We start from the raw sequence: 16,945 nt of genomic DNA, 5'->3' as shown, positions 1-16,945 counted from the left end.
ATGAGAAAAATACACAAATGCTCTTTGTCTCAATTTTATCCAGGTACATTTTTACCCTCTTTTTTGATCACTTGCAGGTTTTACCAGCAGTGTTTCAGAATCAGAGCGGTTTTTAATCATTTCTTCTTCATTTTTATGAGTTTATGAAAGATAGTGATACGTGTTAAATCAACCTCAGAAAGTAGAACGTCACCTGATCACAGTCCAGTCAGTCTTCTATAATATTATACGACAAATGGTGATATCGTATCTGCCTCTGCTGTACTACACAAGTGCAGTACTCCAGAGAAGAGAGGAGGAAATATTAATACCCTATAAAAGGCAAACAGGAAAAAGCTGGTGTAATGAAGCAGAAGTTGGGGGATGGAGCGTTGCCTCCTGAATCTGGCTTGCTGACAGTAACGGTCTGTGACACTTCCCTGCCGCGGGAGTCGTGGGCGCTAGTGTATTGTGACAGAGTGCAACCTTTAAAGGCCAGCGACTGATGCACAACAGCACCCAGACCCAACGAGTCAGCCTGTGCCGGCCTCCTGCTCTCGTCTGTGGAGAGCAGGCCTAAAAGCATGTGTGACCTCACACACACACACACACACACACACACACACACACACACACACACACACACACAAGCGCGCGCATGCGCACACACACACACACGTTGCCATTAATGCTGCCTTCTTTTTGTCCACTTGTGAAGGAAAGTGTCTCTCAGTGAATCTCTTCGTGCTGCAGAAGTCCAGGCAATAATTCAGTCATCACACTCCTCGTACACGATAATCAATTATAAAATCTGTCTGTCATTTGCCAATTAGTGTGCAGCTCACAGCCAAAGGCTCTACATGTGCACTCAGAATGCCCCCGAATGGAAAACTCAATCCTCTACTGCCACCTACTGGTTTGGATTGCTCATACGGACATTCTCGGAGAACAATAAATGTTTTTTGTTTTTTTTATTGCTTCCATTTCTGTAATGTTGTTCTGGCTTGTTGATCTCTTTGGGGAAGATTTGATGGCTTACTAACAGAAGCTGGGCCATTCCACTGAAAGTCTTTGGCCTTGTTGTCATCAAGATAATTCAAATGATGGTAATTTGTGTTCAGTCTGCCAGGTCTGGCCTTATGTTTGAACCAGAGAAAAGTCAGAAAAAGAAAAGTAGAGAGGAATCAAATAAAGTTGTAGGGTCATCTGGTGGAAAAGACCCGTATACCTTTCATAAATGGTCTTCAGAGGGAGTTGGTCCGACACCCCGTCGGCCTCCTCCAGAAACAGGATGATCCAGGACGTCCTGTAAGGCCACTGTTCAGTCAGGTTGATCCAGGACGCCAGCCGGTCCCAGTTGAAGAGGATCTGATTGGCTCGAAGCAGACGGCCTATCAGGAACAAAGAAAGAAGCCTGTTCACTCATCTGAAGGATTATATATTTTTTTTTTTTAGATTTTATTATATTCAGCCTGGATATTTAAACTTTATTCACAGCCAAAAGGACCTGGGCTAAATTACATGTCAGCTCCCTCAGATTCTTGTTTTTTCTCCACCCTCAGCAGTTTTTCTCTATTTACCAACTTGACTGGACTCCCACATGTTCATTACCTGTGATGGAGACGATGTTGAGCAGCCTCCTCATGGTCTGCGGGCTGATGTCACAGAACCAGTCCTCCGTCACCAGCAGCTTGGTCAAGTCGAAGGACATCTGTCGGGTGATGGTCCTCTGCATCTGACGCCGTCGGTACGTGTCCTTCATAAACACACACACACTCATCAGCAGGAGGCCGGTAGAATCACATTTTAACAGGCAAAATAAACACATTGTCACTCCACTTAAAGCAGGATAAAGCAGTTACACTGTACTAAATACAAGTAGCTTTGTGTATATTAACCTAAACGGTCTCAAAACAAAAATTCAATAAGTGATCATCCTTCAATATTATCAGTATTTTTGTAAGACACGTAAAAAGGGTTCATGGCTGTTGGGATTCACCTGCCATAAAAAGTACGTTCTTGTGCCAGTTTGTAAAACCGGGAAAGTATTTATCGTCTACAAATGTCCCACTTTCAGGTTTTGCAGTAAAGTTTTATTTTTATCATGTTAATTTGCCTCTATTACACCAACAATGTTTCAGCTCGGAATATTTGTAAAAATATTTCATAGTTTTAATGAAATATTATAATAGTGTTGTCCTTCATTTTTTCACTTGTTTCTTTTAGTCACGATTTCTAATGAAATGAAAAAAAAAACAATCCTGCAGGGTAAAAGCCTCCCTCTGACCTCCAGATTATTCCTGCTGCTCCACAATAAAAAAAAAAAAAAAGCATCGCTATATGACATTGACCTGACACATGTGTGGAACCAGATCAGCTCGCACACACTGACAGAGTCTGAATGGTTTAATGTTTTTACAGTCACATCTCGGCTCTAACCGGGTTGAAAACAGGCCTCCTCGTGTCTGCATGCAGAAGCTTCTTCTTATCTTTCTTTATTTCAAGGCTCCCCATTAGTCTCTGCCAATGCACTCTCTTTCTGTTTCTTTAAAAGCTGATAATTGTGCATTAACGACAATCAAATAGTAAAATGATTTTTTTTCTTTTGATATCTTTTACTTCCAGTCAGTAAATTAAATTCCCACATTTACCAATAAGCCCTGCATTATTTTCAAACATGCACCAGTCATATTTAGGTTGGATTTTTTTCCAGTATAAAGCAGGAAAGTGGTATGTAACTGGTGTTTTACAGCAACTCAGTGTGCATTTTAACCAGTTTAGAGAGTTTTAATGCTAAATAATGATTTCAGTCATATTAAGAGTTTTAGCTGGCGGTGTTGATTCCCCAGTAGTGCTGCTCTGATGGATATGTTTCAGTCTTTTTCTCCAAATACCTTAAGAGTATTTTACACTGACTGCACTGTAAAAAGATTAAAGCTTTAATAAACTAAGAAGCAAACAGAGTTAGAGAGGATAAGGACTCCAATGTATCATTTCGTCCATAACTAATCTAATATTGGATTTATGGCCCATCTTGTCGCATTACTTTCTAAATGAGAAGCGTCTAAATGTTTTTAGTCCTGCACAACAATTTAACTGTCGTTATTAAACTTTCATAAACAACTTTGTGAAAGGAATGACAAGGAGTATAAATAACTTATTCACTCACAATCATCTGTCAATGAGAAAAAGTTCTTCATTGCTAAATGTGTGCGACTGCAGAGACGCTATCAAAGAGGCAGTGTCCAGAGCTTAAAAGAAGAGATACACAGGCGGATCATTGACACAGATCTACCGGAGAACATCTGTGATGATATCAGGCAGCTGCCGTGGTCATGAGCCAAGCGCGGGCTTTTGGTTGACTTTGAAGTTGTAACGCCAGTCTCATGACCTCTTTCTCAGAGAGATGAAACATATGGCCACCACTCAGTGAGAACTGTAAAGGTCTCACACACACACACACACACACACACACACACACACACACACACACACACACACACACACACACACACACACACACACACACACACACACACACACACACACACACACACACACACACACACACACACACACACACACACACACACACACACACACACACACACACACACACACACACACACACACACACCACCCTGTGTGTGGCAGCTGACTTTAAAAACACATTCACTTTGGCTGAAGTTTGACCATTTTAGTGCATCTTTTGGAGAAAATGATGATTTCCTGGTGGTAATTTCACATTGTGAAGGAGTTCAGCTCATTTTATGTGACGTTGAGAAGCCACATGAAAAAAAAAAAAAGAGGAGAGCCACTAATTCATTTCCCGCCCTTGCCCTGGTTTTAATCTCCACTTGTAGAAGAAGAGCCCTCCTGCCAAGAGCACCCGGGCAGCCGAGGGCATGTGAAGACGCTGCCCCGTAATAAAAAGGGCCAACAGCAATAATGGAGGGTACTAGAGAAAGCTGGGGTACAAACAAATGTCAAACAAACAAACAAGACAGGGAGGCGGGCGGTGGAAAGGCCTCGCAGGAGGGAAGAAGGCATCAGCGACAGCAGCAGAGTCACTTAGCCTCCTGCCAGCAGAGCCGGTGCCAGCGTTTTGTCACAGGGACCCACTGCTGCTCGGCCTCGTCATTAGGCTGTGGCAACGCAGCGGGAAGGATAAACAGCCATTACATCAATTACACCAGGAACCTTGGCCACACACCGAGCACCTCTCTGTGTTTGTCTGTGTGTGTGCGAGTGTGTCCTCTGGCCTCTGCCGGCTCCACACCTGCTCCCGGCAGCCCCTTCAGCGGCGACGCTGCCGAGAGAGAGAGCACTGACCACTCCCGAGTCTTCTGAAAGGACAGGTTTTAACCCTGCCCTCGGGGACACGCGCCGCTAACCAGCCAGGATTCACACAGGAAACCATCCAACCCCAAGCTTGATTCTCTACCCTCAAAATGAATGGTTTACATATGTCACATATTAAATTAAGACCCATTTCTCTGATACAAATCTTGTTTTCTTCAAAACAAACATTGTTTTTATTCAATAAATTATACATATTGTCAAACTGTGCAGCTATGGACAACCAGTGGACTCTTGAGTTACTAAGACCTGAATATCGTTGCACACACTGATGTCTAAAAAGGACAGATATGTTCATGTATATTTTTCACTCTGGGTTTTTGTTTAGAGCATGAACTCAATGTTGTGAGGTGAGGATGAACAGGCCTGAAAAAGGGCTGAGCTGGCTGCTGGAAGTGAGGATGACTGATTCATCCAACTATACACACACACACACACACACACACAACTACACCCCAGTGTACCGTTCCTCCATTTCATTTGGGTTTTGTTTGTTTTTCATGCTATTTTGATAAAATACCAAAGATCTTGGCCTTTCAGGATTTTATTTTTCTTGTTTGGATTTGGAGGAATTAGATGGAAGTTACTTGGGGGTGTGGGGGGAGGGGCTTAACTGTCATGAGGAAAACAATACTTCCAACTCTTGAATAGACAAACATCCTTCTGAAATCAATGTTAGTCCATGAGTCCATGAACTATTTCATTGCCTTTGTGGTGCAGTGATGAAATCCATTTCAGAAAGTTATGTGATGATGCCTGAATTTCATGTTTTGCTGCATAACAAATATCAATATAACGTTTTGATTATTGTGCAATACTGCCACTTAAGTTTCCTTTATATTTTAAGTTTGATTTGACTGATAAAAAAATACAGTAATATCTGGTGACTATTAGAGGCTTTTCTTTGGTGATATTGGACAGCATGAGTATTGGAAGTATAAATCTAAGTGAAGAATCATCAGCATGGGTCTGTGATACTGGGCTACATAGAAACTGTGTGAACTAAAACTCTACATTTGACTTGAGGTGCCGGTTTGTTACCCTGCGGTTCAACGCGCCCTTGTTGCCCAGCTTTCCCGGGTCCGGACCCAGGCTGGTCTGCGACAGCTTCCTGTCCAAGTCGTCGTGCCAACCTGCGGAGCGGAGCAAACAGTCACAAAAGCTCCACAGATAAATACAAAGTTAACCTGTTATTGTAGCGTTAACACAGCAATTCAGAGGTTTTCAGTCCAGCAGCAAGTTAGAACAATTTTATGGGATAAGGTCCAAACATCAAATGACATATTCAACAATAAGTGGCTGGTTGAGGGGTTCCATTCCTTTTTCAAGTTTCAAAAACTTCATGAGTATTTAGCTTTTAATCATGTTGTTGAAACAAAAAAAAGGCTAATTAAAGATAAAGGTCACTGCTGGTGACCAAATCTGTCAGTGGTATAGTTCTGTTATATTTACACTTCTACTGAGTGACCCCGAGTTGTTTGCAAACTCTGACATTAATTGTTATTCAATGAACACTGAAGCAATTCTTTGCATTATGCAGCATCTGGACCAATCTGCATTGAGGACTGCTGCATACTGTTAATAATCTTACTTTTTAATGTGACTGAGGTCTGGATGGTACACATGAAGTACTCTCAATATTTAATGGTTATTGTTTGTATGTATGATCTGAGAATTTGAGCAGATATACTTATTCATACAAGTATTTGTAAAGTAGCAGGAGGCGGCGGAGTGTGTTACCCTCGGCGGACAGCGCCTCCCCGTTGGTGGGCGTGGCCATGCACAGCTTCTTGGCCGTGCTGAGTCCTCGGCTGTTGAGGAACACGGGAAGGTGCACGATGTTCCTCATGTAGTCGTGTCCGTTGATGTTGGAGTCGCGCAGGACGCTGTTGAGGTTCTGGTTGATGGCTTTGATGATGATGTGAGGGTCGCTGGCGAAGATGGAGATGAAGGGGCCTTTGGAGAAGAGAACCCTCACCTGCAGGGGAGAAGGCGCCACAAGTTAGAGTCCTCACCTGTTAACATTCCGTAATATAATATAGAATCCTTATGATGCTCAATATTAAATTACAACCTAATCAATATGAGCTGTGAGGAGTCAGTCACACGTAGACTGAGCGTACAGCACATGGTGCCGGGGATTTCCACTGCGGACTGAGGGACATTGTCCGAGTGTCACAAGACATGAATTTGTGCTGCACACACTCCTGGTTAGTTAAGCTGAGGCCAGCAGCCTCAGGCTCGGCCCGAAGGCCCATGAAGCTCTGAGCCTGAAGCAGCTGTCTGCACCATCACCGGATCAGGAGCTCCAGGAGCTCCAACATCTCCAACGCACCCACCAAAGGGGAAAAGATTTAATTTAGTAATTGATAAATGTGTAAGCTACGCAAAATCAATTTCAAAGTGCCACTTGAATCTCTCTCAAAAAGAGGAAGGTTTGAGAGTGACTCGGAGGTGGGAGCAGAGAGGGGAAGATTGCATTAGCACACAGGAGGACGCCATCTTCTGTACGATTACTTCACCAAATAATGACATTTGGTTAAAGGAAATTACATTAAAGCAGCTGGGAGGAGGAATCGAAACTTGGAGGCGAGCGGAGGCAGCTGGGAACACCAAGGTGGCTGCACCACACACACACACACACACACACACACACAGACACACACAACTTTAACCCATTATACAGCATTTTATAGCAAGCAAGCAACAATCAGAATAGACTTTATTGTCAACGTTCTGTTTGTTCAGGACTTAAAGACGAGTTGAACAAATGTTTCTCACTCATTTTATGTGTTGTGCTTGATGAGCCTCTCAAAGTATTCTGCAATGATGGAATATAGTGTAGGGCTGTACAATGGCGCAGTGGTTAGTGCTCTCGCCTCACAGCAAGAAGGTCATGGGTTCAAGTATTCATAGTCGTAATGTAACAATATTGGCTTTTTTTATATTCAAAACAGCCAAACGTATGAGATTATCAATTGCTACAGTCTTTTTGAAAGACTTCAAGTTTTATGAAAAGATATTATCACTTTAGTCACCTTTTAAAGTGAAAAAAATTATTTTAATACAACAACATCTAATCAAATCAGGTTAATAGGTCAAAACTGACAAAATTATACTTTTAAAATGTATAACATAACATTTTTTAATAAAAATGTACATGATGTTTTTCTTTGATTATTGTTTGACTGGGTAGCAGCGCACCACTGTGATGATCAAATATGTAACGATGTTCAATGTTTTAAAGTGAGTAAGAGATATCCGAGTCAAATTAACCGAGAGGATTTCAGGAAGTTATCAGTTATGGTCTTGTCCGTGATGAACTTAATAGTTTTTATAGTCCAACACACCGTGTCCAACATCTGCAGCACTTTGTCCTGCTCGCACGCGTCCAGCCCGTCGATGATCACAGCCATGCGAGTCTGGTTCTGAGTGAAGCCGTCAATAGTTTTTGCCATTTTTGACATCAGCTCTACTTCATGCTTCAGAACCTGGTGAGACAAAAATATGAAATCAACCTGATTTAGACACGAGAAAAGCAGGATTTCAGCAATTTATGACAACTACGGTCTGCAACCTTTATGAGAAAAAGATTAATTTTTATCAAATACAACTCATCCGGAGGCACAAGACATGTTTAAACTGCAAAATAATTATAATGTTAGAAAACATTTATCTTAAATGTTTCTATACATACATAAAATACACTTCTTGCATTTATGAATTTAATTCAAATGAGACATTTTATTTCCTTTTTTCCTGTTTCAGATTTTATAGTCATTTTAGGTGTTTTAACCGTTTACTTTTTAGTCATTCTAACTGACTCGTATTATATCTGTTGTAGCGGTTTGAGTGATTTTCACTCTTTTCTCGCTATTTTGTGTAATTTGATCTGTTTGAACCATTTTAGGTCCTTAAGCTGTTTTCATCATATTAGCATTCCTCTCAAGCCATTTTTAATACTTTTAGCTGTTTTAAAGCTATCTAAACAGTTTTTTTCTCTCTCCACATATTAATCAGTATAATTAATGACATGTTTTGTTATTATTGTTGTTTTGGTTATCTTTTGTCATTCTAGCTTTTTTTTGTCATTATAAGTCTTTTTTCAGCTGATAAGACTCAAGAAACTCTGCGGTGCAAAAAATATAAAATAACTATTTCCATATAATTTAGTGAAAGCTGTAGAGGAGCTGTCAAGTCTCAATGGAGGGACTATAGAACCACCACAGATGGGCTGTAGAGCCACTAGAAGTGCAGTGGAGGCTCATGTGGCTGCACAGTTACAGACCTCTGACTTAGTGCTACTGATAGGAAATTTGTAAGCATTATCACTAATCTAATTCAGTTATTTATTTCAGATTTATTCATTTTGTTTTGGTTTTATCCAAATAAATCTTCTAATTTCTGTGATTAATTTTCACTCAACTGAGTTTTTAACGATTTGTAACTATGTGTACGTAAGAGATGGAAGGAAGTAATTATGTTATTTACTTGTGACAAGGGGTGAGAGTAAATACGTTTTTACTTCTTCTCACTCCTTTTCGAATACTCATCTGACGATGTTTTTCTTGATTTATTTTATATTATTATTACTGTTATTCATTTATTTATTTATTTGAGAGGAAAACTTTGTTGTTAATTTTCTTTTTTTTTTTTTTTATTATTTGTTTTCGCACCTTATTCGAAATAAACATGTCAATCAATCAATCATTCCAAAAGTACAACTTCAGAACCAGATCAAATGTCACGTTCATCATAGCACATGATAACGCGTGAACTGTTGAGTCTCTACTGCACCTTCATGAATCCTTCGCTCTTGAGCCGGTGCAAGTTGTTGGCGGCGCTGTGCAGTCGTTTCCTCTGCGAGTTGAGCACCGAGTCGGCCACCTGCCACCAGGTCCGACAGTTGAGCAGCAGGGACAGGCCCACCACGCTGGCCATGGCGATCAGCACCGCGTTCACCGTCAGATTCTGGGGGTCCACCTGAGGGTCCGCAGAGGGAAAGTGATCACCATCCATCTCTATAATCAGGACAATCATACAGCAGAGATCATCTGGTAAGACCTCCTCAACCTAGAAAACCATTACTGCTAAGAAACCATGTTCTCCTGCCCGTCTCCAAACCAGGGCTGACCAACAACTGGCCCGTGGACCAACAGGACCACGGAATCACCTTGCAAAGCATGAGAGTAGCTATGAGTTATGTTTAGATTTCTATCATTTCATTCCAGAGATTAATAAGTTATTTGAATCGTTGGTGGTGGACTTTTTAATCTTTGTCACATTATAAAAGGTTAATATCATTAAAAACTGATGGATCCACTGGGAATAAAAATAGTTAGAGGATTTTATTTTAAACGTCTTTAAGCACAGTTTTTCCATTAAAGGTTCTGAAACATATTTTATGATTTTAATTCATTTCCATTACACTAAATTCAGTAAAATATGTTTTTTTTTTATTGAAAATATTCCTAGTTTTAAGCACCAAGTATTCCTCAGGATTTCTTCGCCCGGGAAAAGGCATCGCCCCGACCCGCACAAAGCTCTCTGCTGCCCCACAGTCAGTGAGCAATACTATTTTACTATATACTGTAGCTGAATTTTTTTATTCTTTGAATTTATTGCAATGATAAAAATATTTTCTAATTGGAAACTTTGAGTGTCTTAAGGACATCAAAATAAGGCCAGCCGATATTATGAAGGGTGAGTTTGTGAAAACTAGAGAATTGAACGAAGCAGAGCGTGAGTGGTGAGAAGAGAAACTCTGAGAATTTGCAGTGAACTTTGTGATCTTTTCCAGGATATTCTCGTACTGTTTGCACTAAAATGCAAAAATGGGAGATTTCCAGATTATTCAGGACATTATTGGGATTAAACCAGGTTGAATGTGTTTCACAAATGAGGACGATCACATATAAAACAAGAGCAATCAGAGATTCCTGACATCCGCCAAAGGTTACATCTATCAGTGGTGAAAATCTGTCATGTCGTTTTGATGTAAGCCTATTAAATGATATCCGAATCCAAAATCCAGATGCGGATCACCTCCAAAATTTTATGGAATCTTCCATGACCTAATGTCCATCTGTGGAGAAAATGTTGACAAATTCAATGCAGTAGTTTTGACGTAATCGTGCTAAAAGTCATACAAGCAGATAAATACACCCCAATGATTTTATTATGCCCTTGGCGGATGTAACCACAGGAAAAGTAAGAAACTCTCTCTCACATGTCAAACAACCTGTTCAAACCTTTTTTTTTTTTTTCGTTTGACTCACCTTGAAGATGGCCAGCAGAGCTAAACCGGTGATCAAGCAGCTCAGAGCCAAAGCAAACAGCACAAAGGAGGGAACACAGCAGGTTTTCTTCCATTTCTGACCTGTGGAGGAGGAGGAAGGTTTACACAGAGAGCATTAAATCAACAGCTTGGTACCTTCACAAAATCACATTAATCAGGGAAAGCCCAGTTTAATAGTTCAGCATTCTTATCGGTCATGATTCTGTGAAAAGAAAGAAAAACCGACTAAAATCATATTTTTCAGTGCAGGCACATCACATTAAATAATCTCTGAACATGTAGTCTTCCACTAACACTGAGGTTATTCTTACTGTTTTATTTCAGCTGCAAACAATTCTTCGCATCAGTAATTCTTCCTGAAGAAGATTTTGTTGTTGAAACATATTTGATTCTATTTGAGTCATTCATCTCACAACACCAGCGTGAACTGAAAAATGTTTTGGTTTAAACACACCGTTCTTTAAGATACTGTAAAGGGTTTAGTGTGTTTCTTTTCAATCGGGGCTCTTTGAATATATCCAGCTGTTTTTAAACACCTTTTTCACATTTCTCAATATCACAGTTAAATTTTGACTGATGATTTAGAAAATCCTTCATTATAATTAGATCTTTTATAAGCATGGCATTCCATCAATTGGAAAAGGTAAAAGAAGAAAAAACCCTCTTTTACACACACACACCCACACACAAATCCAATATATATACATATACACACATTCTTATCACTTACAATAAAAACCTAAAATATATGCGACTGTGTCTAAATTGTTTGGACGTGAACTCTCCCATTGTATTTTAACAGTTCTTATTTGAAACGTGGCTGGTGTTTGGAGGCTGTGCAACTCTATTAAACTCTGTGAAGCAGTATTTGATATGTGAGGTTTTATCGTATATTTTTTAGGTAAAGATGATGATGTTGAGTCGGTCTCAGAGCTGTGTCACACAGACTGTATCAAGAGCAGAGTGAATGAAGTCATCTGGCGGGACACAGATGTGAGGGAGATTTCAGTGCTGCAGAATCCCAGCAGGCCACAGCCTCCTTCAGAGTATCGTTTACCGCAACATGGTAATCTCACTACTCTGTCTTTAATCTTTTTTTATTTTTTGATGTGCTTGTATGTGGAGATGTAGGATGACTATTTTTTTTAACTTGCTGGAAGCATTAAGATTTGAAAAACGTCGAAACACACTCAATATAAATGAAGAAAAACTCAACTCTGATCAAGTCTAGGTGTAAAGAAATGGCCTGTTTGTAAAGGTTAAACCTCAGAATGAACTCCCACTGTCAGAAACATGTGAGTGTTTCCATGTCCGAGTAAAGTACGATAAACTGAAAAATAAATTAAAATGAAGATCATGCACAGGACGGACTCATGGAGTCCCTCGTGCTCGGGGTGCGCTCGGTAGAAGAGTCTGAAAGCGCAGGCAGTATTTTGGCTGCTAAAGCTAGTTTAAGTAGCGGCAGGTCCATTTCATTTCATTGACTTATCATGGCTTCATGCTTCTCATTACACTGCCCCCTACAGGTTTAGCATGCTCATAGCAGCTCTGAACCAGGCGTAATATGCGAGTTGGTGTAAATCTTTTTTTTTTTGTAAACGTAGAAAGGGAAATATCCCGTCTTTGTCACAACCAAGGTTTTAGGTGGGAGTAAATGTGGGGGTGTCCTAATTTATTCCTCACTGGATAATGTATTTTATATTATTTAGATTTTACATAAAGTTTTAAAATGTATTTTCTTCCGTTTTAATTGTTAATTTGCTGTGTGAGTCGTGTAGAGAAATGCTGCTCCTGGGTACAGATGTGAGTCTCCCTGCCTCCGACATGCGATCACATGATTTATATTATTTAAATTTTTAAGTACTGTTAAAATCAACATTAAATATCCATAAGTCCAAATATGTAAAAAACAAACAAACAAAAAACACATAAGCTTGTGTGGGGTGTCCTAATTTTTTCACATGACTGTAGAAAGAAATGTCAATTGACTGAACTCAAATGACCTCAGAGCACACAAATTCATATCAAGGTGATAGTTGTATATTTTCTGTTTTCCGGATACTTGGATAATACATACAAAAATAATTGTTTTGAGATCATTTTTGGATCATATATCGAATAATATTTGTTTTGATATTATTTGAGAGTAGTTGTGAGAGCTTTAAATGCTCATCTTGGAAATGTGACTTTCAGTTACAACTGACTGTAAATGTTAATCTCTTTATCTTTAGTTGATGGTTGTAAAGTCAGTGTCACCTTGGATCTCGTCCTTCTTGAACACCCTAAACAGTCGGGTGGCCATGAAGCCAAACTCCCGCTCACAGGCATCTGACAGGGTCGCAATCATTTCAGCCATGGAGGTCTCCCCTCCAACACTGGACAGTCGGTTGTAGTCAGTGAACAGGAACCTGGACGGGTGAGACGCAGACACAGATCAGAATAAAGTCTCTGAAGAGCAGAGTGAACTTTACAGGGATGCTGAGTGTGTGTGTGTGTGTGTGTGTGTGTGTGTGTGTGTGTGTGTGTGTGTGTGTGTGTGTGTGTGTGTGTGTGTGTGTGTGTGTGTGTGTGTGTGTGTGTGTGTGTGTGTGTGTGTGTGTGTGTGTGTGTGTGTCACCTGACGGGCAGGGCGCGGGTGGTCTGCTCAGGAAGCTCTCGGGGGTTGACGAACATCAGCTTGAGCAGCAGCTCCAGGTAGCCGACATGGCGAGCCAGTCGGGTGCTGATGAGCCAGGCCCAGTGCCAGCTCTCCTTCTCGCGTCGACTCCCAAAGTAAACCAGCACTGCAGCAGGAGAACAGGACAGTCACACTCCGCTCTATTTACATGTTTGTTTTATCATACAACAGCAATTTTACCTGCTGAGAGCCAGCAGAGAGTTTGGGTCAGGGGCATTAATCATTAGTTGTGTTTTGACACCCTCTAGTGAAGAAGATTTGATACGAGACTCAAATGATCTCATGAATGACAGAAATAATTTGCATTTATAGAAAAGAGAAACAAGTAATGTTTTCTGTCATGTTGAACAACTGCTGTTTAAACTTTTTTTTTCTTGTTATTTTATATATTCATTGTGAGAGTTAAAATCCTTGACAACCAGAAAAGCTATTTTTGCCTGTTTTTAACGGAATAGAATTTGTCTGTTGTTACAAAACGTGTTTAACTTTTATAAATAAAGTCTGTGTTATCTTCATTTTATAGTTCCGCTAATTACACCGCAGCTTTAAGATCGTTTAGGAAAGTTGATTACGATTAAGAACTGCTGACGTTTTTAATCACTTCAACTATTTTAGTTGTTTTGGTGGTCTTTAGTCATTTTAGCTTTTTCTGTTTTAACCATTTCAGTGTCACTTTGTTGGTGTGTCAAATATGCAGGTAAACCAGCATGATTGGTGGTGAAATCAAGTAATTTGAATAAAAATCTGTTTCTTTTTATTAGACCTTGGATTGGAAACTCAACATTCATCAGCTGCAGTGAAAGGTGATAGTAATGTTTTAGTCAAACATGAGATAATAATGTTTTTTCATGTGGACTTTTTTTAAAAAGCTTCTCTGAACCAGTACAGAGGAGCTGAAGAGCCACATGTTGCAGAGCTCCGATTGCCTTTAAAAGCTCATCCATGAACGAGAACTAAACATTCTACATGCAGACTCGTGAGTCTCCTCACCAAAGAAGATGTAGAGCAGAGCGAGGAGGCTGAGGGAGACGGCGATAGTCAGCTTCGGATCGACGGAGAAGCCGAGGACGATGGCCACTGAGCTGCAGAGCAGTAAGGTGAGGAAGACCACCAGCCAGGAAAACTGGAACAGAGGCTCGATCTGCTGTCCCGCAAACGTTTTCATCTCATCTGAGAGACAAGAGAACGAGTCAAAGCAAGACAAGACAACAAACACAGACCAAAAGAAGCTGCGACCCTGCGTACAATCGAAACATAAAGCGAACTCAAGGTCGTGTCAGTGATAATGTGTCTCGAGGAAGTTGGGACAGGATCATGTTTATTAATGGCTGTGATTTTTCACACTTTACAAACTGTGGATCGATTTTCTTTGTCATGATGCCAGAAGTTTGTTGTTGGTTTTTTTATTGTATATGGCCTCTGTCAGACTCTTCTGGTGTGAACCTCGGGGTATTTTCCAGCACTGATGTATGCTGATATGAGGTTGGACGACTCATCTCTTCTCTCGTCCATATTTGTTAAATTAGTATTTTTTTTAATTTTGCTTCAGATTGTTCTTAATGAGTTTTGGCTCAGAGAAGATGAGACCCGTCATTTACTAACCCGTTTCCATTGAACCTCATTTAGGCCCCGTTTACACGACAACGTTTCACGTGACAACACCTAATCCGCTAGAATAAAGGAGTGCGTTTACATTGCAGCAGCGGACACAGAGACAATGACATAAATTAGTATGCTGGGCCACTGGAGGGCGCTGTTGCTTGATTTTGTTATGAAACTACACAGACGTGTGCAGAGAACAAAACACTATAAACCCTTACATAAAATGGAGAGAACCAGACATCCGCATGGACTGATGACACATCGGATGCTATCAGGGTGAGTCTCAACTATTAAACTACTGATCTGGACGATAAAACTAGAATATAGACCGTGGATCGTACCACTACGCGGCCGCCATGTTTGTTTACAACTGGATGAGCAGGAGGGAGGGGGAGAGATGTGCATGCGCAGTAACAGGCTCTGTTTCCTCCATCAGTCTCTACAGGAGGGATTTGCACCGTGAAAGAATCTTTCCACCTTGGGAGCCGGATTAAAAACTTTGCGGATACAGTGCATCCGCAAACTGGTGGCGTGTAAACGGACCCCCCAAAAGTGAAGAAAGTTTTGCAGATACACTCGAATTTGTTGTCGTGTAAACGGGGCCTTAGTTATGAAATAATCCTGCAGTTGTTCTTGATTAACGACGTTGACTTTTACACTTTTCTGAAATGTGTTACTGCAATCAAATTCTAAGTGAGTTAATAATCCTGACTACATACGTTGTTTAGATAATAGACGTCTCGTTAATGTACTATTGGGAATTAAATATTGGTTTATTAGGTTTGAAAATAATTGCATACAATTCTTTACTTAGATTTAAAATCCAAACTCTTATGGAGTTTGATTTGTAATAAACATGACGGTTTGCAGACTCACCCTCCAGTTTCTTGAGGAGGAAGGACTTGCCGCTGCCCCACTGAGCATACAGGCCCACACAGATGGGGGGCTGCATGGTGGGCTCACTCAGGATGTCTGCTAAAGCGCTGCTGTAGAGGTCATAACCCAGCATGTCTCCATCTGACTCGGAGGGGGACAGGTGCTCTGAGAGTCAGGAGAGAGAAGATAAACACTGAAGATGAGGGATTTTGATCCAAAAATTTTATCCTGCGTCTTTCTGAACGTGAGTAAAAGTCAGTCTTACTGGCTCCAAAGATCTGAGTCAGGATGCTTTTCTGGTGAGTGCAGTCGATATTGTACGGCGTCTCCCCAGCTTTGTTGGGGCGGTACAGCAGGCGGCCATCTTTGGGGTTCCTCAGCAGGATCTCGGCTAACTTTCGGCTGCGTCCTCGTATGGCGATGTGCAGTGACGTGTCGCCTTTCTGGGAGCAGAAACATTCACCGCTGACTTGTCTGCTGCTCACTGATAATCCACACATCATCAAACTAAAGACAACTAGCAGAACCATTACATATGTTGACTTTTAAAGTGCACCTTCTCCACAGCAGACACTTTGGCTCCTTTATCCAGCAACAGTTCAACTATCTCCATGTTCCTCATCTTTGTGGCTTTGATCAGTGGAGTCTCTCCATCCTGAAACAACAAACATTACAACTTTCAGTCCAGGTGAAAATGAAATTGACGGCATTTTGCTTCTTCCTGTGTGAGCGTGTGTGTACCTTGGTGCAGCTCTCAGTGTCAGGGTTACACTGCAGGATGTCTCTCACCATGGTGGCATTTCCTTTCTCCACTGCCCAATAGAGGGCAGTCTTTCCATCCTAATGTTAAAAACACAAAGCAAACAAAGGAGGGGGTCAAGAGACAGTAAAAGTAAAAGATAACCTCTCAGTAACCAGAACTTCTCTTATCAAGAGGAATAAGTTTACGATTTAACTGTTAAATGTCGAAAAACTATGTCCTCTATTTAGAAGCATTCAGAAAACTTAGAAATCAGATCTGCTGCTCTGTTTCTGATTCCTGCACCGTTATCATGCACATTTTCACATTATCACTCCCTTTTCTTTATTCTTTAAATGAAGTTGTTTTGTCTTACTTTACACTACAGAATGTACCTGTGGTGAAGCAGTGTGAA

At 40.7% G+C, this 16,945-nt stretch overlaps 1 protein-coding gene across 1 annotated transcript in view; it reads right to left on the bottom strand.

Annotated features, from left to right (window-relative positions):
- kidins220a (kinase D-interacting substrate 220a) overlaps nt 1-16,945 on the bottom strand; it is a 60,759-nt gene that overhangs the window by 31,395 nt on the left and 12,419 nt on the right. Inside the window, exons 10-23 of the mRNA XM_080479710.1 lie at nt 16,533-16,631; nt 16,348-16,446; nt 16,057-16,234; nt 15,792-15,956; nt 14,304-14,483; nt 13,254-13,419; nt 12,893-13,044; nt 10,617-10,717; nt 9,136-9,321; nt 7,689-7,829; nt 6,079-6,316; nt 5,380-5,471; nt 1,591-1,735; nt 1,208-1,370 (exon numbers count right to left, since the gene is read on the bottom strand). Of these exons, the coding sequence (XP_080335836.1) occupies nt 1,208-1,370; nt 1,591-1,735; nt 5,380-5,471; nt 6,079-6,316; nt 7,689-7,829; nt 9,136-9,321; nt 10,617-10,717; nt 12,893-13,044; nt 13,254-13,419; nt 14,304-14,483; nt 15,792-15,956; nt 16,057-16,234; nt 16,348-16,446; nt 16,533-16,631 (2,105 nt within the window). The remainder of the gene's footprint in view (nt 1-1,207; nt 1,371-1,590; nt 1,736-5,379; nt 5,472-6,078; nt 6,317-7,688; nt 7,830-9,135; nt 9,322-10,616; nt 10,718-12,892; nt 13,045-13,253; nt 13,420-14,303; nt 14,484-15,791; nt 15,957-16,056; nt 16,235-16,347; nt 16,447-16,532; nt 16,632-16,945) is intronic.

This window comes from Lipophrys pholis (genome assembly GCF_963383615.2).
Source record: "Lipophrys pholis genome assembly, chromosome: 14".
Taxonomy (NCBI): Eukaryota; Metazoa; Chordata; class Actinopteri; order Blenniiformes; family Blenniidae; genus Lipophrys; species Lipophrys pholis.
Note: the sequence above shows the minus strand (reverse complement) of the source record. Positions and strands in the feature narration are given on the sequence as shown.